This window comes from Oreochromis aureus, linkage group 6, assembly GCF_013358895.1.
Source record: "Oreochromis aureus strain Israel breed Guangdong linkage group 6, ZZ_aureus, whole genome shotgun sequence".
Lineage (NCBI taxonomy): Eukaryota > Metazoa > Chordata > Actinopteri > Cichliformes > Cichlidae > Oreochromis > Oreochromis aureus.
The window spans coordinates 10,197,295-10,224,835 of NC_052947.1; the positions used below are offsets into that span (position 1 = coordinate 10,197,295).

At 38.8% G+C, this 27,541-nt stretch overlaps 1 protein-coding gene across 1 annotated transcript; it reads right to left on the bottom strand.

Annotated features, from left to right (window-relative positions):
• Positions 1 to 18,125: 18,125 nt before the first annotated feature.
• LOC120440588 lies at positions 18,126 to 25,747 on the bottom strand. Its single transcript, XM_039613305.1, has 10 exons — positions 25,706 to 25,747; positions 25,192 to 25,425; positions 24,982 to 25,086; positions 24,663 to 24,881; positions 23,847 to 24,173; positions 22,441 to 22,786; positions 22,279 to 22,333; positions 21,739 to 21,881; positions 21,444 to 21,498; positions 18,126 to 20,917 (listed from the first exon to the last, which is right to left on the bottom strand). Exons 2-10 carry the CDS (start codon positions 25,373 to 25,375, stop codon positions 20,792 to 20,794), a joined length of 1,560 nt encoding a protein of 519 aa, XP_039469239.1. The 5' UTR covers positions 25,376 to 25,425; positions 25,706 to 25,747; the 3' UTR covers positions 18,126 to 20,791.
• Positions 25,748 to 27,541: the final 1,794 nt, after the last annotated feature.

Genomic DNA, 27,541 nt, shown 5'->3' on the forward strand with positions numbered 1-27,541 from the left:
TGAGGAAACAATTTTTAAAATAAAATTAGGAATGTAATAGACACCCAGTGTTAAAGCAACAGACCTACATCTGTTAGTTTGAGCAGAGGATGAGAGAAAAGCATTTTAGGCTACATTTATGTCAGACTGAATGACACTTCTACCTGTTCATGCAAGAAAAAAAACAACTAAGTTAACTAAGTTCAAATCTTTAAGTGAAGATTTTTAATAGAAGACCACCAAACCTCCACCAAGTCAGCTCACTCTGTGTACTTTTAAGGTGACACTATTGTACTCTGGTAATGGATAATAGGTATTGATTTGTAAATAGCCGGACATGAGTAACTTATGTACTTTTAAGGTGACACTATTGTATTTTGTGTACATTCAATTTGTTTTATTTGTTCTTTGTAAGCCTTTATGCAAACACTATGTTGGAATAGGTAATGGATAATAGGTATTGATTTGTAAATAGCCGGACATGAGTAACTTATTATATAAATATACTACAGTAAATTTATAACTAACCATGCAGCTCATTCTCTTATTTCATTTACAATTCCTTCATTAACGATGTCACACATTTTGAAACAAGATCAGGGAAAAATCTTGGAATACACATATTTTTGAGGACATTAAAACTTTATACTCAAACTGGAACTTGTTAAATTATTACAGTCATTTAGTGACTCTTAAAATAAGCGAAGAAATTTTAAAAAGTACCTGCAGCGAAGTCCAGGTGGCTGTCGATGAGTCAGGGGTCCACGGTTCGAAGCCATCTTCAAACTTGAAAAAATGCTGCAAAAAAATGAAGTACAAACGATCCACAGATGAAGTACTTGTACTGTCACTTTCAAGTAAAATCCGCTTTCAGTAAAATGTTTTTTGCAAAACTTAGCTTTCCACAGGCTGAGGTTGGAGCAGGTCGAAACAAGTCCACGAGCAAGTGTAAAAAACTGACGAATCTATGGAATCTATGCACCTATATACCAAGACTCGGCTAAAGAGGGTTTGTAGACTGTAAATATGAAAAAACAAGTGTTTGATTAATTGTAAAACAGGAAAGAGAAACAGCGTGTGCTGTGTGTGTAGAACTATATGAATGATGCTCACTCTAAGAAGATGAAGCCGTGGTTTTAGAAAAGAGACATAAATACATGAACTAACAATTACATTAATGAATTGAAAACGTAGCTGTACAAACTTTACATGTGAATTTATGGTCATTTACAGTCATTTCCAGCTGGACTGGCCATCGGGCATACTGGACGGACATTTGCCCAGTTGGCCTATCGGCAGATGGTGATTTCGTTTGGGCCGATGGGTTTTTTGTTGTTGTCAAAAGGAGTTTGAAACACTGCAAAAGAAACATTTACAAGATCACAAAGATCACAAAGTATAAAAAATGAAAGATAAGGTGGTGGATTGGCCAGATGTGTAAAAATAACTAATTTCGAGGGTTTGGTGGTGGCTTGGATGGCGGAGCTTCCACATAGGCCCAGCAGGTGGATGAGGTGATAAAAGGGTTTAGGAGAGGAGGAGTGAGAGAGGAGCCGTGGTGGTGTGCCCTTGGGCCAGGGTGCAGATTTGGACAAGAAATTTATAATTTAGTGTGGACACATTGTTATAATGTGTTTATATTTTAGGGCTGAAAAGGAAAGCGATGTTAGTATTGGGCTGAAAAGGAAAGCGATGTCACGACCTGTGGGATCAGCAGTGCAGGCGCTGATCATCATATCCCTCTTTTTTTCATTTTTGCTCTAAGCAGGCTTGTATACTGACTGAGTTCTTACTCTTCAGGTGGGCTTTCTCTCTCTCTCTCTCTCAAAAGTGTTTTTCCGGAAAAGGAAAAGGAAGTCATTTTGGTGTGGAGCATCTGATGACGCGCCCCTGCAGTATCCACGCCTTCCTGGATTGGGAACACCTGGGCCTCATCAGACCAGCTGGTATTTAATTCTGAGGAGGAGGTCTGCTGTTTGACGTTATTACTGGATTGTTGGGAAGACTCTTGTTTAGCACAAGTCTAGCCGATGTTTCCGTGCCGACATACCAGGGGAGTTGAGTATGTTAACATGTGTTTCTGTGTTTGCTCTAGATTCCCTGGACCCGTCCCCTGTGTTTCCCCATGTGGTGTGAAGTGTTGAGTGAGGATGGAGAGGTCGGAGTGGTCGTGTGTGTGATTTCCCTGTTTCCCTGGAACCCTGCCCCTCACGTCTTGTAAATAGCAAAATCCTCACACTGCCTGTAAATACACTTGGGGAAGAAATTGTACTATAAAAATGTGTGATTTTTCTTTTCTGTTAAATCGCAAAACAGATAGTCCTGCGTGTGGATCCTCAGAGCAACCCGTGACACGCGATCTGTCCCATACTTTAGCTTTTGAATGAAAAAATGATGCAAAGCTGGAGTTATTCTGTGTCTTTATGCTGTTAGCTACCTCTTCTTCTGTCATTCTCTCCCCTCTCTCCTCCTTTTTAACTATTTAACTGAATAGGAGTTTCAAATGATTGAGTAAATTGGGTGACATGTAAATATTGAGATAACACATGCAGCTCAATCATGAAACTGATCAGTGATCAGCTGATCGGCTTTGACTGATTTCTTTCTTGTTTTTAAGAGCAGCAATCGGCCACTTTGTGAGCGCCAGAAAGAGGTTGTTCCTACCAGCGGGTTGTTTTTCTTTGATCCTTGTGTCGCTAAACAACAGCAGCACGTTTAATGAACAACAGGAAACATATGACAGCAGTGCTGTCAGATCAGTGATGTCTGTTGTTCAGAATTTATTTTATGCTTATTAAAGACTCCTTCTAGTATCAGCTGATAAAAGAACAATTGATGGACATAAGTGAGGAAGAGCATGCTGGAGCCACAGCTGTAAAAGCTGCTGGTCATGATAGGTGGTGAGAGGAATTGTTGGGAGCTAAACATGAAGATGAAACCATGAGATGTCCTTACTGAATCATCAGAGCTGAACAGGTGATGGAGAAAACATATTGGTTTACCTTTTTAGGTGACATGAAAGAGTTGAAGGCAAGTTGTTTATGAACTGTTTCTGAGAGACAAATAAAGTGAAACCAAAACCAGGTTTTGATGATTATTATTCTTTTATGCATTACATACGTAGCTGACAGCTGTTTTATAACTGTGATCATCACAACACAGGATGGCGGGTCTAGCAAAAAGGTGCAGAGAGCAGATGCCAGGGCAGGAAACATATGAAGTACACAAAATACACAGATTGAGGGCATTAACAGGAAATTAGGGGCACAAAGCTGGCTTGAAAAGAACAAAGATGGAAGCCAGTTTCCTTTCTTATTCTCAAGTTGTTAAAATGTGGTTTTGAAGCTGATTAACAAAGAATTATCTTAATCTTACAACCAAAGTTTTTTCATATCTAATGTAAAATGTATAAAAATCATACATATACCACCAGGACCACAGGATAGTGATTGATGTAGAGGAGCTTATGAATGATGAAAGTAATTATGACAATGGTCTTTTGATCCTTGTGACAAAGGTATCATATTAGCCTTTAGACAAGGTATGAGCTGTTGAGTTGAATCTATGTCCCGAAGTGCTTTGGAATTTATAATTTTAATGTTTATGTGTACATCAGTGTCACAACAGCATTTGTTTTATTTTATTTTTTTTTACCTGGTGGACCGGTCTCTAGTCAAAATGCCGGGCCCATTTTTTTTCCTTCCCCAGTCCAGCCCTGTTTACAGTTACTCCCTTTGTCAGCCTTTATGTAGCATGTATACTAACCTTGTAGGCATGTAGGTATATCCATAAATAAACACAGATATTAGAAAGCAGCAAATCAGTGAGATGTTTGCTTGAGTTATTAATCATTAGTATATAGCTCATGCTAATATTACATCTTCACATTTGTCTTTTTAGAGGTAACAATAACTTTGCATTCTCGCTACTCACCATGCTCTAAAACAGGTATATGTTAGCAATGACAACATTTAACAAATGTTTTTAAAATTCTAGCCGTGCTAATTAGCCTTAGGATTGGTTGAGGTCTGTGCAAGCCTTTGGAACAAAATCAGTCTTGTAAAGCTCACTATTTTCCAGGTGAGCCTATAGCACATTTGTTAAAGTCAGTCCGGACTGTACAGCTTCTAATCAGAAATAATTCAACTTTGTTTCTGAGTTTTTTCTTCTACTCGTTAATCTTTTTCTGTCAACAGGATAGTTTGAAAGTCTTAAATAACTCATGTTAAAATGTTGTAGGGCTGTAGAGTGGGGTCATGTTAACAATCCATTAAAACTTGTGGTCTTCAAGGTCAACTTTATGATTTATGGGAGGAAAATTGACAAAAAGTCTTAGAACCTACAAACTGTGATTCTTACAACTGTGCTGTGTATATGTCATAACATATAGCAAGAACCTATAAAGGTAACTGACCTTTGACCTCTCCTTCAAGAAGGTACATGTAATGTCTACAGTGATTAGACATGCTTAATAAAAACAGTGTGGGGCACAGAGTATTTTTGTGTGTCAGTGTGGAACATGTCAGTAACACTGAGGGTTACACACACTTTGCCAGGTACACCTGTTCACCTGCTCGTTAAACACAAATATCTAGTGAACCAATCAGACGTCAGCAAATTAAACTATTTAAGCATACAGACATGTTCATGATGACCTGCTGAAAGTCAAACCAAGTATCAGAATGGGGGAAAGAGAACGCGTGGTTGGTGGTGCCAGATGGGTCTGAGTATTTCAGAAACTGTTCATCCAATGAGCTCACAAAATTACCTCTACAGTTTACAGACTGTAGTGGCAATCCAACCAGCAAAAGGCCACCTGAGGGAAACTGAAGTATTTCCAGCTCATCCTGGTGATGAGGTCAAACACAACCAGTACTTTTAACATTTTATCAATTATTTACCAAATTAAAAAACAACTTGTGGTAACTTATTTTTAATTTTACTGCATACAAGTTGAATGTAACTAAATCACATGACCTTTTATCGTCCTTGAGCTTATTTCTAGTACAACATTTGATATAAACACTGTATGTTTATTTTAAAAATAATAATTAAAAACACTCCTTGTAATACGTTACAATCAGCTCAACTTTTATTTTAAAATCCAATCCAACTTTATTTACAGAGCACTTTAAAAGCAACATGGTTGACGAAAGTGCTTTCCAGTAAAAAAAAAAGAGATAAAGTGGATCTGACAGCCGTGGACGGTGAGCCATGCACACCGGCGCCATCTTGGCTCACAAACCACAGCTGACATGAGTTGGATATAAACAAAGTATATCATGTAAAGTGTAGCTGTGTCCAAATTCATGGGCTGCATCCTCCTGAGGACCCGGCCTTCGCGGTCTACGTGGGCCGGGTCCTCAGAAGGTCGGGTAGGCCGGAAGTAAACGGCTGTGGAATTGGACGGTCTAGCCTTCTGATTAGCGTCACCGCTGTCTCGGTGGAGTTTAATAAACTCGGCCGTCTGCTCCTTGCTATCTAAAATATAACAGGACACTGGAGTAAATTCTCGACCACCTCACACTTCTGATAATCAGTTTTCTGTTTGACGTTTATTCAGCTGTGTAAAAACCACCCGGGGGATTAATAAAGTTTTATTTTATCTAATCTAATCTAATAACTTTAATCTCAGCCAAACTGATTTACTCAGGAACAAATAAAACACTGAAAAAAGACAAACAATAACATTTTTAGGTTGTCTAAGTGACTTATATATTACGTTTAACCTGAGTAGCGAAAGTCCGCGGTGATCTGAAAATGATGTGCCGGGAGTTGTGCCGTTCTCGGCGGCTTCAGTGACCCTCGAGCTCTCGGCTAGCTAACGAGCTGGTGGGTGACAGACGTGTCCGAAAACGTCGAAGCACTTTTGCAAATACAGTGGCTTGCAAAAGTATTCGGCCCCCTTGAACTTTTCCACATTTTGTCACATTACAGCCACAAACATGAATCAGTTTTATTGGAATTCCACGTGAAAGACCAATACAAAGTGGTGTACATGTGAGAAGTGGAATGGAAATCATACATGATTCCAAACATTTTTTACAAATAAATAACTGCAAAGTGGGGTGTGCGTAATGTGACACCAGATCCGGGCCAGGTCTGTCTGCTATGTGGGAAGTATAAAAACTATGGGAATGTACAACCATCATACCGCTCAGGGAGGAGACCTTATAAAGATGCTGGCTGAAACTGGTAACACAGTGTCACTATCCACTGTAAAATGAGTCCTGTACTATCATGAGCTAAAAGGTTCCTCTTAATCTCTGGAGACATGTCCTGTGGTCTGATGAAACAAAAATGTTCGGCTATAATGATAAACAATATATTTGGAGGAAAAAGGAGGACGCTTTGAAGCCTCAGAACACCATCCCAACTGTGAAGTATGGGGGTGGCAGCTTCATGTTGTGGGGCCGTTCTGTTGCAGAAGGGACTGGTGCACCTCACAGAATAGATGGCATCATGAGAAAAGAAATTTATGTGGAGTATCTGAAGACATCAACCAGGAAGCTGAAGCTTGGGCGCAAATGGGTCTTCCAAATGGACAATGACCCCAAGCATACCTCCAAATTAGTTACAAAGTGGCTTAAGGATAATAAATCAAAGTTTTGGAGTGGCCATCACAAAGTCCTGATCTCAGTCCTGTAGAAAAATTGTGGGTGGGACGGAAAAAGCGAGTGTGAGCAAGAAGACCTACAAACCTGAGGCAGTTACACCAGTTCTGTCAAGAGGAGTGGGCCGAGATTCCAGCAAACTATTGCAGAAAGCTTGTGGAAGGATTCCTGAAGCATGTGGCCCGAGTTTACGTATACTCAGACTACGAAGAAAGTTAAAAGAAACAAAAAACAAACAAACAAAGTTCTCTCTCTTTATTTTGAATGTGTAAACAGATTCTACAAAAAGATGTAAACTGTGGGGATTCAGAAATTCTTTTATTCCTACTATATAATCTGCATTATTATGATTGCAGTAAGAACATGTTTTACAGCATTGTTTATCAGTAATATTTCTTACAGGGTTCATATTGCATTGAATATGTTTGTCATCACATTCATTCTATTCACAGGTTTAGTTCATTTTATACACATTGCATATCTGTGCTTGTTTAGAGTTGATGTTCTATCCAAGAGGGTTTTAAGCTTCACTGGTGAGAGTGTCCAGGTGATACATGTTGAGGGAAATGAGAACATAGCAGGTTAATTGCATGCATGCTTACAATACACATAAATCTAGTAGCAGGCCTGAGCAAGGGCCCAAGTGTCTTCTACTTCTTATTTGAGACCTGCGCCAATTCAGTTTACTTAGTGATTGATGACGAGGGTCCATTCCACTAGATTTCCACAAGAGAGGGACCCAGGAAAGGAGCAGAGACCACTTAAGCATGAAGTGTTTTCAAGTGGGAGCTGGCGTTTTATTACTGGACCACCTAGATGACATGAGGTTATTGTCTGATTTGCGGAGTCAGGGGACGGCTAGAGAGGGTCAGAGCGAAGGTAGTGGACCTGGGAATGGTGGTTTCAGGGCCCATGATGCCATTAATGGATCCAGAGGTGACAGAAGGAGGACAAGTCCATGGGGACCTCAAAGGCCTGAGATCATCACCATATTTGGATGGATGCCAGAAAGGGGAACTTCTGTGTCTGCATTTATCTCTTAAAATTGATCATTGTCTGTAAAAGAGGCAAATAATGTTCTTAAGATGCAAATTATGTGCTTGTAAATGCAAGAGGGGGCGTTATAATACCCTGATGTTATAAAAGCAATCTGAAGTGTATTTTTGGGTGGGGATTTACAACTGATGGTTTGCAGTTTACATCTCCCCACGCTGCGTGTATTCATTAAAGTCAATTGTTTGACCGACCTCTTCTGGACCATCATTGTTTTACTCTCGTCCTCAATTTCGGACCCGTAACATTTGGTGCACTGGCCGTGGTTGAGGGGAGAGAGAGTTGGAGGTTGAGACCGAGAGGGTCCGAGGCGCTCGAACGGACAGACACGAGTCAGTGGTCGAAGTGAGTGGACATAAGCCGGCTTATTCAAAGGTAAGACACTACCTGTTGAATTATTTCCAAAATGTGTAGAATTACGCTTTCACCAGGTTTTACTTGACTGAACAACAGAACCTCTCTGTCTCCTTTATAAGGGGTCCATCCTGAGTTACACAATGAGTGTTTCAAATGTGTGCAATAACCCACTGCATGTGTAGTCACGCTGAGACCGCGTGGTCTTATTTTTATTACCCCTTGATTCAGCTGTGACCTGCTTATCAAGTCTTTTTACAAGTACATCATAATTATCTGCTCTCATGCAGACATAAGTTGAGCAATGGTTTAACAAAATTTCCCATCAGAAACATGAAGGTTTAGCTTTAAGCTTATTTGTCCAAAACAACAATGGATAAACTGCCAGCACCTGGATTGAAATAGAACATAGTAGTGTTGGATGTAAGTAAAGGAAATACAAGTATAACTGTGACTATGGAACAAATCTCCTTCAGTGTTAAACCTTAATGTTAACCTGATTGTGTTTATTAGAAAAATCAGCTATTACAGTGTCTGTGATTGCTCCACATAGTTAGTTAACTCTGGTTGTCTGTGGGTTTGTGTCAAATTTGGAGTGAACAAAAGCATGAAAACTGTGGAAGATGCAGACTGTGAAAGTCTAGTTTATTTCATGAATACAGAAAAAGTTTACAGTCGCTAGAACAAAGTAGCATACATTCATGATAAAGTAAATACCACAACACAACTTGGACAGTGAGAAGTCAAATGAATTGTCTTAGAACTTATTATATTCTTTAAGCGTAAAAGCAACACCCAATATTAGAGTGTTTGTGTTTTAAGCCTTCTATTCAAAACTAGTACGTGTCAGCACTTCTTTCTCCCAGCAGCATTATTGAAGTGACACTTTAACGACACTTTACCTGCTGATGCTTCACATCACAATCTTTATGACGAAAAAGCTCAGATGTCTGTGCTGTCACTTGTTATGAAAATGGACAGAACCTGGGCTCAGGCTTCCTCTTCTTCTTTCCTTCCTCTTTAATAATAAACATAGATCAGTAAAATAGCCATGTTTTTATACAAATGATTGTGATAAAGAGAATTTAGATGTTTTTTCTCCAGTGTGCATGAACTGAGTTCAAATCTTTTATTTTTACCGACAACTGGGGAAATCCAAACTTGATGTACCAGGTCAACTCAGTGAGCACACACACACACACACACACACACACACACACACACACACACACACACACACACACACACACACACACACACACACACACACACAACCATCTCTAGGGTATATAGAAAGTGGGATGAAAAAGTAAAATATCCAGTGAGTGGCAGTTTTCTGGATGAAAATGCCTCGTCAGTGCCAGATATCAGAATGGCCAGCCCGCTTTGAGTTGATGGGAAGGCAACAACTTGAACGCTTAAAATAAAACCGCAGGAAGGTTAAGAGCCTCTGTAACCACATGTATCTTTGTTTTGTTTTTTTAAACACCATCTAATATGCTTAACACAACTTAACACATTAGACATAAAGACATAACTCAAAGCAACATCGTAGCAAGATCTGCAACATCTCTTCAACTTTTATTTTGAGTGTATTTTTCCATTTTGAGTAGATGTTTGCTGGGTTTCTGCTGACGTCAACCCATTTTTGCGATCATACTAATTTGCTCTGTCTGACTAATGCTGACAGTCTGTGGCTGAGAGGATTCTGCATTGCTTGAGAACTGTTTGCTTATCAAGATGACCAAATCCCAAGACTGTAAAAAAACAGCTCTCAATTTGTTCATTCTTGTATTATAAGCAGACCTTGACAAAAAAATTGTATCTTTTGTAAATCTTTTTTACACACACAAAAATTCTCATCTATAGATGCACAAACATAACATTTTCAGATATTTTGGTTTATAAGGTTACAAAACTCAGTTCACAACTACACATTTGATTTACAAGTGCAAAGTATTTATGACCACAATTTGAGCCCATACAAATGGAGCCAAGCCATGAGGCAGTAGCAGGTAAATGACAGTGTGTTGTTAATGCAGCAGAAAGTGTCAGAATTTTCTTTGTGAATCAAACATGTTTATAAGATTCTTAGTAAAGTTGTGTGGAAGCGACTTGGTGACCAGGAAAAAATATAGTATAGATCATTTTGAGAATAAAGTCGAAATTTTGAGATTTATTAACTTATTTGGTGTTTAAAACACATGGATGGACCTGAAATTAATTGATTATTATTTATTGGTCTGTTTCTAGAGGAGACGTCGTTCAGGTTGCAGGACTTGGTGGGTATGGAAAGAAAGGCTCTTGGCCTTGGCTCTTGGCTCTTTTAAAGGGAGAGTACCCAGCCACTGGTACAGATATGTAGATGACACCTGGGTCAAAATCAAGACACAAGAAGTGGAATCCTTCACTGCGCACATTAACGCTGTGGATAAAAACATCAAGTTCACCAGGGAAGACACAAAGGACAACTGTTTGCCTTTCCTGGACTGCGCTAGCACATTGAAGAGAATGGCAACCTCAACATTGAAGTTTACGGAAGCCCACACACACGGACCAGTACCTCCTCTTTGACTCCCATCACCCTCTGGAACACAAACTTGGAGTAATTAGGACCCTACACCACTGGGCAGAACATGTTCCCTCTAAGCCTGAAGGGAAAAAGAAGGAACACACACATGTAAAGGAAGCACTGAAAACATGTGGTTATCCGAACTGGGCGTTCATAAAGTCAGCAAAGAGGCACAGAAAAGAAGATCAGACACCAGCGAGGGAGGATAAGAAAGACAGACGCAACAACGTTGTCATCCCCTATGTAGCCGGTGTATCAGAGAAACTCAGGAGAGTTTTCTCCAAGCACGACATCCCAGTGTACTTCAGACCCAGCAACACACTCAGACACAAACTGGTTCACCCGAAAGACAAAACTCCAAAACACAGACTTAACAACGTGGTGTATGCGGTACAGTGCAGCGAGGAACGCCCAGACCTCTACATTGGAGAGACCAAACAGCCACTCCACAAGCGCATGGCACAACATAGAAGAGCCACCTCCACAGGACAAGACTCAGCAGTCCATCTGCATCTTAAGGATAAAGGTCACTCTTTCGAGGATGCCAATGTTCACATTTTGGACAGAGAGGACAGATGGTTTGAAAGAGGAGTGAAAGAGGCCATCTATGTCCACTGTGAGCGACCATCTTTGAACAGAGGCGGTGGTTTACGACACCAACTGTCTGCCATCTATAATCCAGTTTTGAGTTCCCTCCCCAGACGCCTTAACGCCCACTCACATCCTGGGCCATCTGACCTCAGGAATTCACATGACAAGGTGGGGCCAGGTTTCACAATGAGCTCACCCGAAACCCTGGCTGATTAGGTCCCACACCCGCTTTCACACCTGGGCGCATGTGATTAGAGGATCACCAGGGGTCCTTTGTCCCTCCTTGGGGATACTCCCACTGGGTTTAAATCTGGGACTCTCGGCCATTTGACCTTAGAACTGAAGAAGCTTCTCGGATGAGAGGTGAAACGTCTTCAAGCAACTTAAAGAAGTCCAGACGCTTTTCTTTGCAAACTCCTTTGAAAATGTTTTGATGAATTATTTCACAGTTTATGCTAGACTTTATTTTGGTTTCTGTGTCTGTTTTACAGTTACATTTACGTTTTATTTGAATACTTTAATATAAACAAAGTTGTTGTTTTTTTAATTCTATAGTAGATATACTGTATGGCAGATTCCTTGTTTAAAAATCATTTGGAAACATCCAGAAAAAAGACAAAACATCATTCTCCTCAAGATTTTAGTTTTTGAAAGGTTATGAATGACTTTTGTTCTTTTTTTTTTTTTCTCTAGTCCCTGGCCAACCACCTCATCTCCAGTGTGCAAACATGCATGTTGTTGACTGTAAGCTTACCAGAAACTCTCGATGTGATTCAGATGTGCCGTATAACAACAGGCTGTGTCTGGAAGAACCTAATGTAGATATACGTGAGGTAAGTTGACTGCTAACATTACTGTATATCATGTGTGTATGTTTTAGATATTTTGGAACAAACTTAAACACAAACTATGTTTTTCTCTCTCAGGGTGATTCTGGTGGTGGAGTGATTTACAACAACATGATTTATGGTGTAATCAAGAGCACTGGTAAACGTGTCTGTACTGGACCAGTTGTTACTGTAAAAGTCTGTCCTTACATGAAATGGATAAACCAGAAAATTAATCCAAAAAAGTAATGAAAATAACTGAATGAAAATAACATTCAGAATAAACAATCATCTCTACATGAAACTTGTGTGCTGTGTGTTGTTTCTGCTCTACAATATCTTCATGTTAACTGCAAATTGTGACCTTTTTTCTTTGGTCTAAAATATTGTGTTAGATTTGCAGCTTGTGTGTGTTTGAATGTGGTGTCAGGTGTGTAGCAGCTCATCCTGTTGTTCAGAAACTCTCAGACTCACACTGTGAAGATGCAGAAAGGCTTTCTGATCAGACATGCCACCAATCAGCTGCAGGGCCTGAACATGATAAACTTTATAAATCTGACCTGATTGTTGAGGGTGGAAACGTTTACATGGAGGCTGTTGGCTCATTGGTGTCAGATGAACTTTTTTTTAATCACTGCACTGAGGGCATTAAAATAAATACACTAACCATCAAAATAAGTTTTGTTGATAAAATACATTTCTTGAAACCGTCCATTGTTTTGTCCGAACTCTAAACATTGAATCCAATTTTCAAACTAAAAGCAGTGCTTTCAAAAAAAAAAATACCCCAAAACAAAAAACCTACAAAAACAAAAAATAAACAAAATAAAATTATAGTACACAGTGACATATGTATTTTATATCTCATAACACGTCATTTCCATCTTGTCTTCAGTCCTGCATTTTTATACTTCTAAGACCAAAGTGAAAACTAAACTCTTTATATTCACAAAGCTCATAAACACTATTTGTTTCAGGATTTCATCATGATTAATTTTCCATATGAGGCAGTGCTTTCACATTCCTTTTGAAGTAGTACAGAGAAATTCCTCTTCTCCTCTTCTTTTAAATTGCATCAATATTTTCCAACTGAGCAGTAAAAGGACACCAAACTCAAACATGAAGCATCAACGTGATGTTTAGATGTTGTTTATTATTACAATAAGAGACTAAAGTAACTTGCTTTGAACACTTCAGTTTTCTCTCTTGATGCTGCTGTTTGTTTCCTCCTCCACTTGTATTTTTCTACACTTCAGTGAATGTACATAGCGCCCTCTGTTGTATGTTTGAGAGATCTGCACTGCATTGTCATCAAACACAACTGTGCAGAGGTGGAACATCAAGCGCATCAATTGAAGAAGCTTCTTGGGTCAGAAGTTAAACATCATCCAGAACCTTAAAGAAGTGAAGTCACTTTCCAAGCTTCTTAGACAACCATGACCTGGATGACTGAGGACCTACAAACACACATGATCAGCAGTTTATTTAACACTGTCCAGTTGGAGATTTGCTATATTGTATTAAACTGTAAGTCTGAAATAGGTGAGTTTTAAGGGGCATTAAGTCAGGACAAAATAACTTATTAGCTTTCTGTGTCAGACTCACAAAGTGATAATCAGCACAGGGATGCGTGCATGAGTTAATGCTGTAGAGGAGACAATGATCAGGAAGAGAACTGCTGCCACAGCCGCTCCTTAAATACCTGGTCTTGATGAAGGGGAATGACAAATGTGATGGAAAATGTGTGTTTCACCTCCTCTGACCTCTGTGTACTATTGATATGTGTTTGTAACTTTCTTGTACAAAGTTGTAGTTGTTTTTCAGTCTTCATACACTCTAACTGTAAGCTTTGCTCAAGGCCATGACACACTTCATTACCAAACTGGTGCCTACATGATGGTGAGAATTTCACTCCCAACCACTGATTAGACAAGACTGCATCCACGCGACGAACCTACAGGAGCTGCTATAATTTAGCCTTTTTGTCAATGCTGGTACAAACCCTGTTGATCCCTTTGCAAAGGTTTGAACTTTCTTTCTTTCAATCTCAGGAAATCGGTTTCGTTTCGATGCTTAAATTATTTTTCACAACAACAAACAGGAGCAAGCCTGTGAACATCGGTCCGAACAAAAACAATACAAAGATATTATTAGTAGCTAACATGTTGGGCTTTAGGCTACTGATTAGGATAGCCCTGAGCTCCTCGGGAGTGTGACTCTCGAGGTGTTATTGAACTTCCATCAGAGCTCAGTGAAGATGCTGGGCTGAATTCCCGTTCATTAAGTCGATGCAGGCTGTCCCTGGGTGTTTCCCTAAAGGCTGTCAAGTTCTAACCAGCCACCCTCGGTCCACTGCACCTGGATTCTGAGTGACCAATGAAAATCTGATCACAGATTTGTTTCTCCAGGTCTTCTGTAGGTTTGAGAATATTTTTAATTCGAGAAAGGATGGCGTTCTTTCTCAGCATCTTTTTAATGTCTTCTTTAGTTGTCTGAAAAGTGGAGACAATCAGATTGAAGGAAAAAAAGTTGAGTTGAGTCAAAATGTTTAAAAGTTATGTTACAGAAATAGATTTACAATTTTACTGTGGTAAACTAAACCACACTACACCGTCACACATCTCTTCCTAGATCCTGTTCTTTTAAATGATCAAAGTATTTTAACTTTATGTTATAACAACAGAAAGCATGAAAACATAAAACTGATGGTCTGTCTTCATATTTCAGTTATTGTTACATTAAAACAGCTTTTCTGTTTTTATTTTTAGCAGAAGTAGCATTTTATAGATGTAGGTGTGTAAAGTTTTGCTAACTTTAACAACTCTGCATGTGTGCTGTTGGGTATTTCACTTTGCAGTGAAGTGAATCATATTTATCATTTTTAGCATGGTGACCTGTCAGAGCCATGTATAGCTGAAACGAAAAGTTTCAGTGAGACCAGAACTACAGCATGTTTTCCGATTTGTAATGATACATATACCAGTGTATCTATAACATGACCTGTAAAATGCACATATTTCAATTTATCAGGAAAACAATTCCAGATCGCAATAAAGATCATGAAAAACATGTAATCTATATAGTATGTATGGTTATATAAGATAAGGTAAAATAAAACGAATTAATGTTGTAAAAAGCAGTATGAAAAAATTAAAAATTAAAAAGTATGAATATCACAAAGTTATATTTAAATACACTGTTTTAGTAAATATGTTTCCCCACTGAACAGGAGGAATAACGTGTGTTTTAAATCCTCCTTCAAAAACCATGTTTCATGTGTAATTCACAGAGCAGATTTCTTATAAAATGAGATTATGATTATAATTATTTTTTACAGAGTACAACCTGAAGAGGTCACCAGAAACTCAGCCAACCTATTCAGAAGAAAATTGTTTAGTTGTTGACAGCTGTTGCAATGAATGATGTGTGCTTAGTGTGATACGCTTCACTGAGCCTTATTGTGTCACTCTCTCTCTCTCTGGCATTATCTGCTACATTTATTAGGAGAGTAGAAGTAGATTACATTTATTACTTTTATCTCCCTTCTGGCAGTGAGTGTAACTACAAAAACACATCTGAAGGTTCTTGATGAGAATGAATCCAACAAGTAGAGCTACACAAATTAGATTTGATCCTTTCTCTGAAGTTTCTTTTTCTACCACAAGACACATCTTCTGTGTCCTTTCTTAACAACATACAAAAACCCCACAATAAATATAGCTATCACTAACTTAATTATGTGATTTTAAATCATATTGAATATTTGTCGTTCAAAATGCTTTTCATTGTATGGTTTTCATCCAAATAGTTGTCTCATAAGCAACAACTTCAGTGTTATTACTGTATAAGTTACTAACAGGAGATGCACTGTTAGTAAAGTATATTTTCAATTGTTTTGCTGTGATTAGAGTTCTAACCTTCATTAACCTCCTAAGACCCGAACTCTTCCACGACATGCATTTTTAATTTCTCTTTGATATTTGGGCTGATTGGGTCCCGATGAATGCAAAAACAAAGAATTACCTTTTTTTTTTTTTTACATTATTTTTGTTTTTAAGAAAAATGAGAGCCACATATAAGTATATTCATTTAAAATTTTAATAGAACAGTAGCAGGATAATGTCCTCGTAAGTGGATATCAGGCCCATGTAGAGCAAAATTGAGTATTTTGGTCTAAATAACCCAAAATGTGATGTCCACATATGTGGACGCCAGGTCCTAGGAGGTTAAAGTACAAAACTATGATCATCCTATTAGAAAAGAATATTGAAATAGTATAGATCTGTTAAGTGTTTGGTAATGAAATGCTCTTTTGAAGAGTTTAGTGGTAATAAATCAAAATGCACATTTAAAACTAACAAATGTAATTCCACATTAACAATCAATAATCTAACAGAGTTATGAACATTTTTACTGTTTTAATGAAGCTGCAAATGAGAAAACTGCCACCAAAGCAGAATTCTGTCATAGTCCTGGGTCATGTGACCACTTGTGTCTCTTGTCATTTTGTATTATTATTTATGTTTCAGGTCCACTGTGTTCGTCTGGAGGTTATTCTATGATACCTGGGTTGTTCTGTTTAGAATTGTTTGTTAGATTTCCCCTTTGTGTCGTTGCCCCCTGTGTCTCCCTCTGTGTATCTGTGTTTATGTAGTTTTGTAAGTTCTTGTCTTGTTTTCTCTCCTTGTATTTTATTCCGTCATGTTTCCCCAGCCCATCATGTCAGCTCTCGCTCTCCCTAGTGTTCCCTCCCTCCCTCCCTCTCGTCTGCCTGTCCTCCACTCCCACATTATGTTCCTCTGTTTCCTGTTTTATTGTGAAAGTCTTGTGTTTTCATGTTCAGTGTAGTTCCCCTGTGGTGTCTTGTTATCAGCTGTTTTCCTTGTGTGTTCTCATTTCCTCATTATCCTTATCCTTCCACCCCCTGGAAGGGGCCCGACCGAGCCACGGGCACCATGCCCGCCAAGCAGCCACCGGGAGTGAGCCGGTAAATACCCGAGCGCCCAGCCCCAGACACCAAGAACCACCAACGCAGTGAAGTCTGAGGGCATCAGCCACCGGCAGGGGGTGTGGTGAGGGGAGATAGGCCTCCATACTTTGGAGGGCCTGAGATGTTCCCAGAGGGGTGGAGTCTAAGATCCAACCTGACATAGACACAGACAAACAGGCGCACACAGACACAAACGTGCATTCCCACCCTCATGCACACATATACAAATACTCAGCACTGACCCAACGTGGAGACAGACACAAAAAGACACTGTACACACAATCACACTCCCCAAACATACTCTATACCCCAGGTCCAGCCACCACCACCCCCAGAGGGGGAAACCACACCTAGTCCCAGAAGATGTTACCCTTTCCCCCGGGGTGGAGACAAGCAGACCGCTCCCAGCCCTGCAGTAGCAGGGAGGCCCTGCATCCCAGACCCCAATCAGACAGCCAACTCCTCCTCCCAGCCGCTCCACCCCGATGGCTAACAGAGAACGGAGGTGTGTGAAGACCCCAAACCTCCCTCCGCCCGCTCATATGTAGTGTTGCTGCGTGCTGTTCTAAAGTGCATTTAAAACATGGAAGGGCACAGTGCTTCCTGCCAGAGAGCAACAGGTCAAGCACGGCCCCTCCCGAGAGCCCTCAATGTCTGCATGCATTTAAAATTGAGAAGTGGGCACTGGCGCCAGAGGTGAGGTTGAATACACAGACCATCCTCTGGGCGCCATATAACATGCCCCGCCAAGGCCCTATATGTATGTGTTATGAGAGTGGGAGTAATGAGAATGTCTAGGCTGCAGAATAAAATTGCAGCACAGGCGGCCAGAAGGGGACAGAGGAGGAGTGTCTCCCCTGCACCTCAGTGACACACCTGCACCCAGAGACCCTGCATGTGTGGGTGTTTGTGGTGGAGCAGAGTGAAATGGAAGCTGATTGGCTTAAAGAGGGTGGGTAAGAAGACGATGATTGGGCAAGAGTAATGATGTCAGTATTGAGTTTGACAAGGTGGGCTAGTGGCAGTGAACTAAAGAACAGCAGGCAGATGAGTCATTGCAGATTACTGATTACTTATTGAACTTAGACATATGCTTAAGTTTTATGTTTATAAAAACTTTATTCTTAAGTGGGTTGGACCAGCAAACCCCATCCTGTCAGTGTAAAGAAGTTTAACTACACATTTACACTGCAAATCAGTTTTTCAAAGTTGTTCTCTTGCAGTAAGTGAAAAGAAAAGAAAGACAGTGGGCTGTACAACACAACAAACAGGATGCATACTTTCTTACACAGTTTCTTTATATTTACTGGGAGGCAGGTGAGCCACAGGTGGTGGCGATTGTTGATGACAGTGTTTCCTTTCTGTTTGTCTATATAGTGACGGCAGAGTTGAGCGGGAGGCGCGCTGGACCGGAATGGACTGCTTCCTGTATGCTGAGCAGTCAAACAAAAGCATTACTTGTGAACACAAACACCGTGTGTATTGCATATGTTACAACTGCTTTCTGTGCTTTGCCACATATTTTAGTTTTTTTAATTAATGCATCATTTTTGTAAATTTCAGACTCAATGATCAGGCTGTGGACACGTAGAGACTGTACAACACATCAACCTTAATCTTGAGACAATCGCTCTCAGGCTCTGTCTCATACTAAATAAGAGGAAGCCTCAAAAACAGTGCTTTATCTATGTGCATATCTCTCTTAAAGTATCTTTCACACATTACAAAGTCATCATTATATCAGGCTTTGCTCAACATGCCAGCAAAACTGTAGAGCAAAATTGTTCCAAAGACTCTAATAAAGAAAACAAACAAACAAACAAACAAACAAACAAACAAACAAACAAACAAACAAACAAACAAACAAACAAACAGTGCAGCTCAATTTCCTGTAAAGTCAAAAATATCTTCATTAAAAATCCAGGATAGTTTCAGGATAGAATATCAATAAGACTTTATATTCATGAACATGTAACAAATATTTTGGATTAAAAGTGAAACAATAAATTTCATCCTTAAACATATTTTAGTTTTTTTTTTTTGTCTTTGCAGATCAACAAACAAACACAATGAAATAAAAGTATTTTCTTCTGAACATGAAGCACATTTGAACTGGTTCTCAAAAATCTGCCTTTTCAGGTTTTGTGACTTTTAATTCACAAATTGGTTCCTTTCCTTTCTTTGTCCCAATTTACATTTTGCTCATGAAACAGTAAAACAGCAGTGGGTTAAATGTTGTCTGTGGATCTCAGTCATTCAGGTCAGTCTTGAGAGCCGGACTTTATTCCTTCACTTCCATCCATCCCCTTCTGCTGAGAGCTGGAGCCTATCCATAACATAGGGAAAGAGGCAGGGTGCACCCCAGACTTGTCACCAATCTGACGCAGGGCCGACACATTCTTTTACTTTAATAACTTATTTTTGGTTTTACTTTAACAGTCTTTCACATTGATGTGAAGGAATATTGGCCCACTCTCCTTTGCAACATTATTTGAGCTCATTGAGGATCGAGGGCATTTGTTTATGTACAGCTCTATCACGGCCCCATCACAGCATTTCAGTTTGAGGTCTGGACTTTAACGTTTTTAATGTTTAACATACTAACTGAGACTTGTAGAGGTATTTTCATTGTGCTTCTTCTATTTTGGGGGAATCAAAGTTATCTCACCCAACCAATTTATCCAGGCAATTTAATTATGACAGTAATTGATTAGAAAAAAATGCAAACAAAAATAATATTTTCATTACAGTATCAATACCAGTTCAGAGCTAGTTTGCCACATTATGCTAGCAAGTTAGCATTGTAGACGTAAAGAGAAAGAATCTTGAATTAACGTGTTTGGAAGAGTTAAGAAAAAAGTTCTAAAAACTTTATTGTGGAGCACAGATGTGTGTTATACATAAAGTTAACTTTTAGAAGATCCCACAGTTAGTTCAAAAAAGCTGGTGAGTTTGAAGACTGGCTATAAAGACTCTGGTATTTATTTTATGCTAATGATGTCTAAAAAAAAAAATAGTCACCCAGCATTGAAAATCTGTTATGAAGTTGCTTCTATTACTTGTTTACATTTCAGCCCTTATGCCATTTTCAGATGAATGTTTTGTTTTGGTTTTTTTTGGTTAAAAAGAAGTGGCCTGTGTGAGTGTGTCTGCAGACAAACTGCTTTCAGCATTAAAAGCATCACTTCCTCATATGTCTTTCCCATGAAGCAGAGCCCTTTAGTGGAGAATCGATGCACTGACATGATATTAAATGTTCCTTAGAATTTGTTTTCTTCTTTGCTGCATTTTGTCTTTTTGTTGTTTAGTTTTTACAAAATACACATAGGAAATTATTAAATGTAATGCAAGTAAATGTACATTACATGTAATGTAAGAAGCTGCTGTCAGTGTTCACAGTGAGAACAGAGACGTGAGGTTTAGTTGTTATTTTGTGGTTTAGAAAAAAACAGCACTTGACAGAAGTCAAACCTGCAGACGTGATGACTTTGATGTTTTACGTTGTGTCAGAAACAGAGTTAATAATTTTACAGTCAAAGCTGCAGAGCACCCAGAAAGTGAAACAACCCAAAGCTCACAAAATAATATCATTAGCATGTTTCCTATTTTCATTAGACCTCTTTAAAGTGAAAAGCTGAAGTATTTCTATATTTCTGTTAGTTATTCTCCTGTGTTGTCTGTTTTAGTACAAAGTGTGAAACCCACTGACAGACACACCAGCTGTGGTGTCTCTGCTGTGACACTGAAGTTATTTCAGACACAAACTCTCCACAAAATGTTCCTTTAAATCACCATGGTAACGAACTCTTCTTTAGTGAGCAGGCAGTGGCTCGATGGTGGAGTAGAGATCAGCTGTGTGCTTCTCACTGAAGTGCAGTCTGCTGTAGTGATGATCATCCTGCTGTGCTGACTGAGCTGAGATACTTTCAGGGTTCATCTGAGGAGACGAGACAGTTATTATACATTTATATTAAACTAAACCTTTAGCTCACTCTCCTATCAGAGCATCATAAAATATAACTTTGTAGAATTTATCTGATAAAAGTCTGTGTTAAACATGTGGTAAACAAGACTTTTAGTGGCCGTTTCAGGGAATTATTTCCTAGTTTATGAACATAAATTATACTACATGGCTTTTTGATGTAGTTCAAATCAGAGTGAAATCTGTGTACAGACAGGGCTAAACTTCATGAATGTTCAGTGTCCAAAAATAAAATGTAAGCCTGATATCAGTCTAATGATTGTCGATGTGTGGCATTTGTAGTATCTCAAAATATAATAGTAATGTGTCCCTGTCACATGATGTTCGTGGTGTAACTGTATATAATCAAATAAAAACTATAAGAAAGAAAATCATCAGGTAGAGTTTGTGAGTAAAACTGAAAAAGCTGAAGACTTGATTATTTCAGGTGAAGACAAACACGACAGATGAGGAGATGTTTTTGTTTGACTCCAGTTTGTACCTGCTCTTTGTTGTCTGAGGTTCTTCTTGGAGACTGTCTGCAAGTCCTCTTTGATCTAGTTCACAAAAAAATGACTGACTATGTGAAATATAAGACAAAAACAAAAACAATTTCCTTATTTGATCCACTGAATCTAGAAAGGAGCTCACAGCCCTCTATATTCAAAATACAAAGTAATGAACTCTATAATCCACTTTGATTGTATTCAGCTTATTATAAAGCCCAGTCTGTAATAATCTACAATACTGTAACAATATAGCCCTCATTTACAGTGTAATTAATATTTCAGACATACTCAGGATTGTAGTGGATATGATGTTGTTCTCGGGGCTGAGATGGAGGAATCGTGGAGTAGAGAGAATCTGATTCATTCTTGTAGACGTGGAGTCTTTGGTAGTTCAGGTCCTGCTCTCCTCGATGAGCTGCGATGTCGTCATACTGGGGACCAAAGTTCAAATGATAACAAAGAAACAGAGAAGTTACATTTACAGTGATGATAATGATTATTGTTATTTTTACAATAATGAATAAATGATTGCAGATCCTTCAACTAAGAGCTCAGCTGGATGGTAGAATTAGCCCAACATAGTAGATTCAAACTTATATTCATAGATCTTCAATATGAGTTAAACTATGTGAGTGAGTCTGTTATTTGTTGCTGTAGAGTACAGAACCTAAAAACTTATGGTACAAAATATTTCTGTGTCAGCAGAAGAAAAACTAAAAGAAATAATGAATAATAAACTTATCATGTCTTAAAAAATGACTCGTATGAAAAAGTGTAGAATGACACTGATGTTTTGTGTTTTACTAAAACTGTATTTATTTTTATCACCTCCAAAGCATCCAAATTTTCATTTCTTGTAGGTTGGTGAGATTTCCTCTTTCTTCTGGGTTATGAAAATAGTGAATACAAACATGAACAGGTGGTGTCAGGTTAGTGTGTAAATCCTAGATGAAACCTAAGAGATCTGACAGAGGAAACGGTGATGCTCACCTCCTCCACCAGCAGACAGTGAGAAGTATTAAAAGCAGCAGAGCTGCAGAAACTCCTGCAGCTGCTGGTGTCCATGTTCCTGTGATACTTTGGACAGTGAGAGTCTTTGGAGCAGAGCTGATATCTTTGTTGGTTTTCACAGCACAGGAGTAGCTTCCTGCATCCTCCCTGCTGACTGGGTCTAGGATCAGATGTTTGTTCTGGTTCTCTCTCGGGGTCAGAGGTCGACTGTTCAAGTACCAAATGTAGTTTGTGTTGTCAGTCAGAGGACAGCTGGTACTGCAGGTCAGTGTGACTCTCTGACCCTCTGTCACCACTGCAGAAGGACTCATCTTCACTCTCAGCTCTGAAAAACACTTAAACATGTCAGTAACTGTAAGAGATATTTCTTATAAACAGCAGGTTGGTGTTCAGTGTCAATGTTACAAAGTGACTGAGAGAATATTGTTTTCTTTTACTTTAATAATTGCTAAATAGTAATACTAAATATTTACTAAATAATTACATAATTTAGTAAAGATTTTATTGTACATGATAACATAAAGAGCTTCAACTCTATGTAGGAGATGACAGATTTAATTGCTCACATAACTTAACATTTGTCTGTCTGTTCTTTCTGTCTATCTGGGGACTGATAACCATGCATCACTGACTGAGTGAGGAAATAAAATTGAATCAGTCTGTATAAACATCCTGAAAGGTCTGATGACTCCATCATGGATCAGGTTGTGTCTCCTTGACCAGTTTACATGGTTCTTCAAACTGGTTTGTAACCCAAAATGAACCTACTGACAGTAAATGTTCAAAGGGCCAGAAATGTACAAATCTTACTGTACGTGTGACAGCTGTTCCATTACTGGAGGACATTTTTAGTAGGAAACCCGAGAGAATTGAACCATAATCAATGGATTTATGACCTGGAATTCCTGCAGTGTTGGACTGAATCCTGGAAGAAGTTTGGTGATTCTGTGCTGAGTCACTGCTTCTCATTGATGCTCTCTCTCCTTCAAAGCAACCCAAGACTACATTTAAAGTCTAAAGTTGTGGACATTCTCTTTTTAACTCTTTCAGTAACAGTAAAGGTGAAAACTTGTGTATAAATATTGCATCTCTCAAATTGTTCTCACAGATTGTTCTAGTCCTTATGCTAACACATACCTGGGATCTGTTTTCACCACTAAAGTAACAAGTGCAAACATAGGTGAGCAGAGCTGCAGCTAACTCTGGAGTTGCTCGTGGATTTCATCATCAAGCTGAAACGTTGTAGTCATGCAGCTGTAGGCTGTTAGAGCTGGGTGAGTCTCCTCACTACCAGCTTAGATTAGTTTCTGTTAGCTTATTTGGGTAACACACAGGACTAACTGGGATCTAAACAATGAACAGTGAGTCAAACAAGCTGTAATTACCTGTGACAATCAGAGTAACTCCAGGAAAATCAGACTGATTCACTTCTTCATTTTCTGTTGTGATGGTGAACCTGTATTCTGCTGAGTCATCTCTCTTCAGCTTCTTTAATCTGAGGATGTGTTGGTTCTTCATGCTGTCATCATACTCCACATGATCTGCATCCTCAGTCAGCTGTTCAGCTTCTCTCTTGACTTTATACCAACATTTAGACTGTATCTGCTCGTAGTCAGGATGTGAGTATTTACTGGAGATGTTGACTGAAGATCCTTCCAGAGCACAGATTCTGCTGTGGACATAATTCAACCTCCAGCAGGAATCATTATCACCTGAAATATAGATGAGACAGAGAAGAGAGATATTTTAACTTAATTAGTAAAATCCGTTTATTTATATCACACATTTAAACACAACAGATGTTGACCAACGTACTGCACAACAAGTAAAAAGCACTTTAAAGTATACTAATAATAAAAACAACCAAAATAATTTATAAAATTAATGATAAAATAATAACATTAAAGATATATAAATGAAGAAAGAAATACACTGGGGAAAATGACAGACTGAGTTACTCTTGGCTGAGACTGAAAAAGCTAAGGAGAAGTCAGGAGATGAATACTGTTAGTATCATAGATGAGCAGATCTGAAGACGGAGATGATTCCAGAGTTTTGGATCTGCAGCTGAGAATTGTGATGTGATCACCAACATTTTAAAACTGATCCTGAACTTTACAGGAAACCAGTGTGATGATTAGTCGCAATTGCAAGAAGTGGTGGTAATACTTTGTAAGTGGAGAGACAATAAGTTTACTCACAGACGTCAGCAGAGCGCACATCCTCAAGACCTTTTACAGCACAAGACAAACTGTCTGGATTAGAGCTGGAAACTAGAATCTGTTTTCCCTCCTTCACTGTAGACTTTCTGTTCTCATACCACACAAAGGAAATCAGAGGGTCAGTCAGAAAACAGCTGCTGTTACAGGTCAGTCTGATGAGATATCTTTGTTCAGCAGGAGTCCTCTGGACATGAATTTCTGTTGGGAGATGATAAACAATTTTCCACCAGTTAATCTCTGTCATGTCAAATAAATTAACAAATAAAAATTTCAAAATGCAGTTTGTCCAGAGTTTCACCTCTGGGATATGTGATGGAGCAGGACTCGTCCACTGATGTCTGCTGAGAAGAACACATTCTCCCTTTAGCATAGGTCACACTGAAGCAGGTCTCTGTGATGGAATCTGAGAAAAACCAACAACTTTCAGTAAATTCATTAGAGTCTGAACAGTAAAGTGTTTGTGTTTAACATCTCATAACATGATGAGGAGGTGTCCATCATGACTCACCCACAGAGACTTCAGGGGCTCTGTGATCCTCGTAGCCTTTGACAGCACAGGAGTATGTGACTGCTTCCTCACTGCTGAGCAGCTCTTGGTACCAGGGAGACCAGTCCTCATAGAGAAACTCTCTGTTCTTGTACCAGATGTAGGCTGCAGGCTTTTCAGTCAGAGGACAGCTGCTGCTGCACATCAGTGTTACTGTCTGTCCCTCTGTGGCAGGAATCACCTTTACCTGCAGCTCTGAGAAGTCACATGACCAACATGAATACACTGATCATTCATAAACTCATTCATTTGTCATGCATTTGTAAAAAGCACTGTACCTGTAACTTGGAGATGAATTCCACTTTGTTGGCACTTTGATGTGTCAGCAGTTTTAATGCAGCAGTAAAAATTTGCATCTCTCTCTGTTAGATTATTGATTGTTAGAGTGAAATTACTCTCTGCTGACATGCTGTACTTTACATGTGTTTCATCTGTAGAGAGTTCAATCTTGGAGACGGTCCAGTGTCCAGTGTACCAGCTATTTCTTGCAGTGGGATGTTGATGTGAGCAGGGCAGATTCACTGATGAACCTTTCAAGGCACAGATGCTGTTTGGTTTTCCCTGAACACCTTTAACACAACATGTGATTAGAAAACATGGTGAACATTTATGCTAACTTTCTTTTCTGTGCTAATCTGCGATGACAGCATGTTACTGTGAAGGATCACAACTGGTGCTTTAATTCTGAAAAAATAAAATCCTGTTAACTGTGAATCTCCAGTTTTCTAAAATCATTTTGTAACTTTCTGCAGGTTTGACACTAAAACTTCTGCCTTCCACAAACATCATCACAGTCATCATGAGGAGGACAAACAAATTATTCCTACCTGAGAGACACAGAATGAAACCCATGAACAAACATCCAGCTTCTGCCAACAACATGGCTGTTGTAGATTTCCACTTCTAATCAGAAAGTTGATTATATGATTATTATAAAGAGCTGATTACTGCTGCTGCTCTCGAAGTTTCAGAAATATCAGAAACATGAATAAATGTTCAAATCAACATCTGTCTAACAGGAATGACTGACTTGTGTGAGTGTGTCAGCAGACAAACTGCATTCAGCTTTAACACCATCACTTCCTCATTTACTTATTTCCCCCTCAAAGAGCCCTCTAGTGAAGAATCCATGTATTGACCTCAAATAAATGTATTTTGTATTTCTTGTCGTCATTTCTAAAATTATAATATTGTTTTTTAGTTTAACAAAGTGTAAAATTTGCAATATGACTAAATTTCACATAAATATTTACATCAAAACCCTTCAGTGTTAACAGAGAGAACACGAACATGTGAAGCTGTTAGTTATTGTTGTAGGATGTAGAAAAAAATTAACAGATGTTAAACCTGCAGACATGATGTCTTTAATGTTTTAATTTTTGAAATAAACAATGTGAAAGTTTTTTATATCTGAAGCTGCAAATCACCCAGAAAGTAACACAACCCAAAGAGGACAAATCAACACAATCATGCCAGATATTTACCCCACATGTATAATATCATCAGACATATTTAAAATGAAAACCAGGTATTTGTACAGTTGTACTCCTTACATTCCCCAAGCAGATGATCTCTTTTGTAGTGTTTCCTTTCACGTTGTTCTGTCTGTGAACACAAGAGCTGGAAAATTTTTGAATAAATTCTGTTAAAACTTTGTAGGTGTGTAGAGCAGGCTCATGTTAGCAGTTCATTAAACTTGCTAACATACTAATGCTATATAGAGCTGTTTGAAACTATGAATCTCAGTGTCATTGTTTGTACTGACAACATTTAGACATATAAGGGAAAAAGTTTGATGTAGTTTAATTTGAATTTATAAAGGCTTGTGTACCATATTTTTAACATAGACTTTTATCAGATGAACTCTACAAAGTGATATTTTATAATGCTCTGATAGGAGAGTCAGCTAAAGGTTTAGTTTAATATAAATGTGTAATAACTGTCTCGTCTCCTCAGATGAACCCTGACCTCATGCATGGAAACATCTCAGCTCAGCACAGCAGGATGATCATCACTGGAGTAAACTGCACTTTAATGAGAACCACACAGCTGATCTCTACTCAACAATTTAGCCACTGCCTGCTCACTAAAGAAAAGTTTGTCACCATGGTGATTTAAAGGGACTTTTTCCTTAAAGATTGTATCTGAAATAACTTCAGTATCATAGCAGAGACACCACAGCTGGTGTGTCTGTCAGTGTTTGTACTCTCTGTACTGGAACATAAAATAAAGAAGAAATTAGCAGAAATGTAGAAATGGCTGAACTTTTCAGATTCAACATGTTTGTTGATTAAATACATGTGATGCAAAT

What these genes read in the sequence shown, in the direction of transcription:
- LOC120440588 (XM_039613305.1), bottom strand. Translation starts at nt 25,375, where the DNA reads ATGTGCAGCAGCAGCTGTCCTCTGACTGAAAAGCCTGCAGCCTACATC. An exon ending in AAAATTTGGATGCTTTGGAG is followed by an intron (nt 21,882 to 22,278) that starts GTGATAAAAATA and finishes TTTGGTCCCCAG; the next exon opens with TATGACGACATCGCAGCTCA. An exon ending in CATATCCACTACAATCCTGA is followed by an intron (nt 21,499 to 21,738) that starts GTATGTCTGAAA and finishes TTTGTGAACTAG; the next exon opens with ATCAAAGAGGACTTGCAGAC.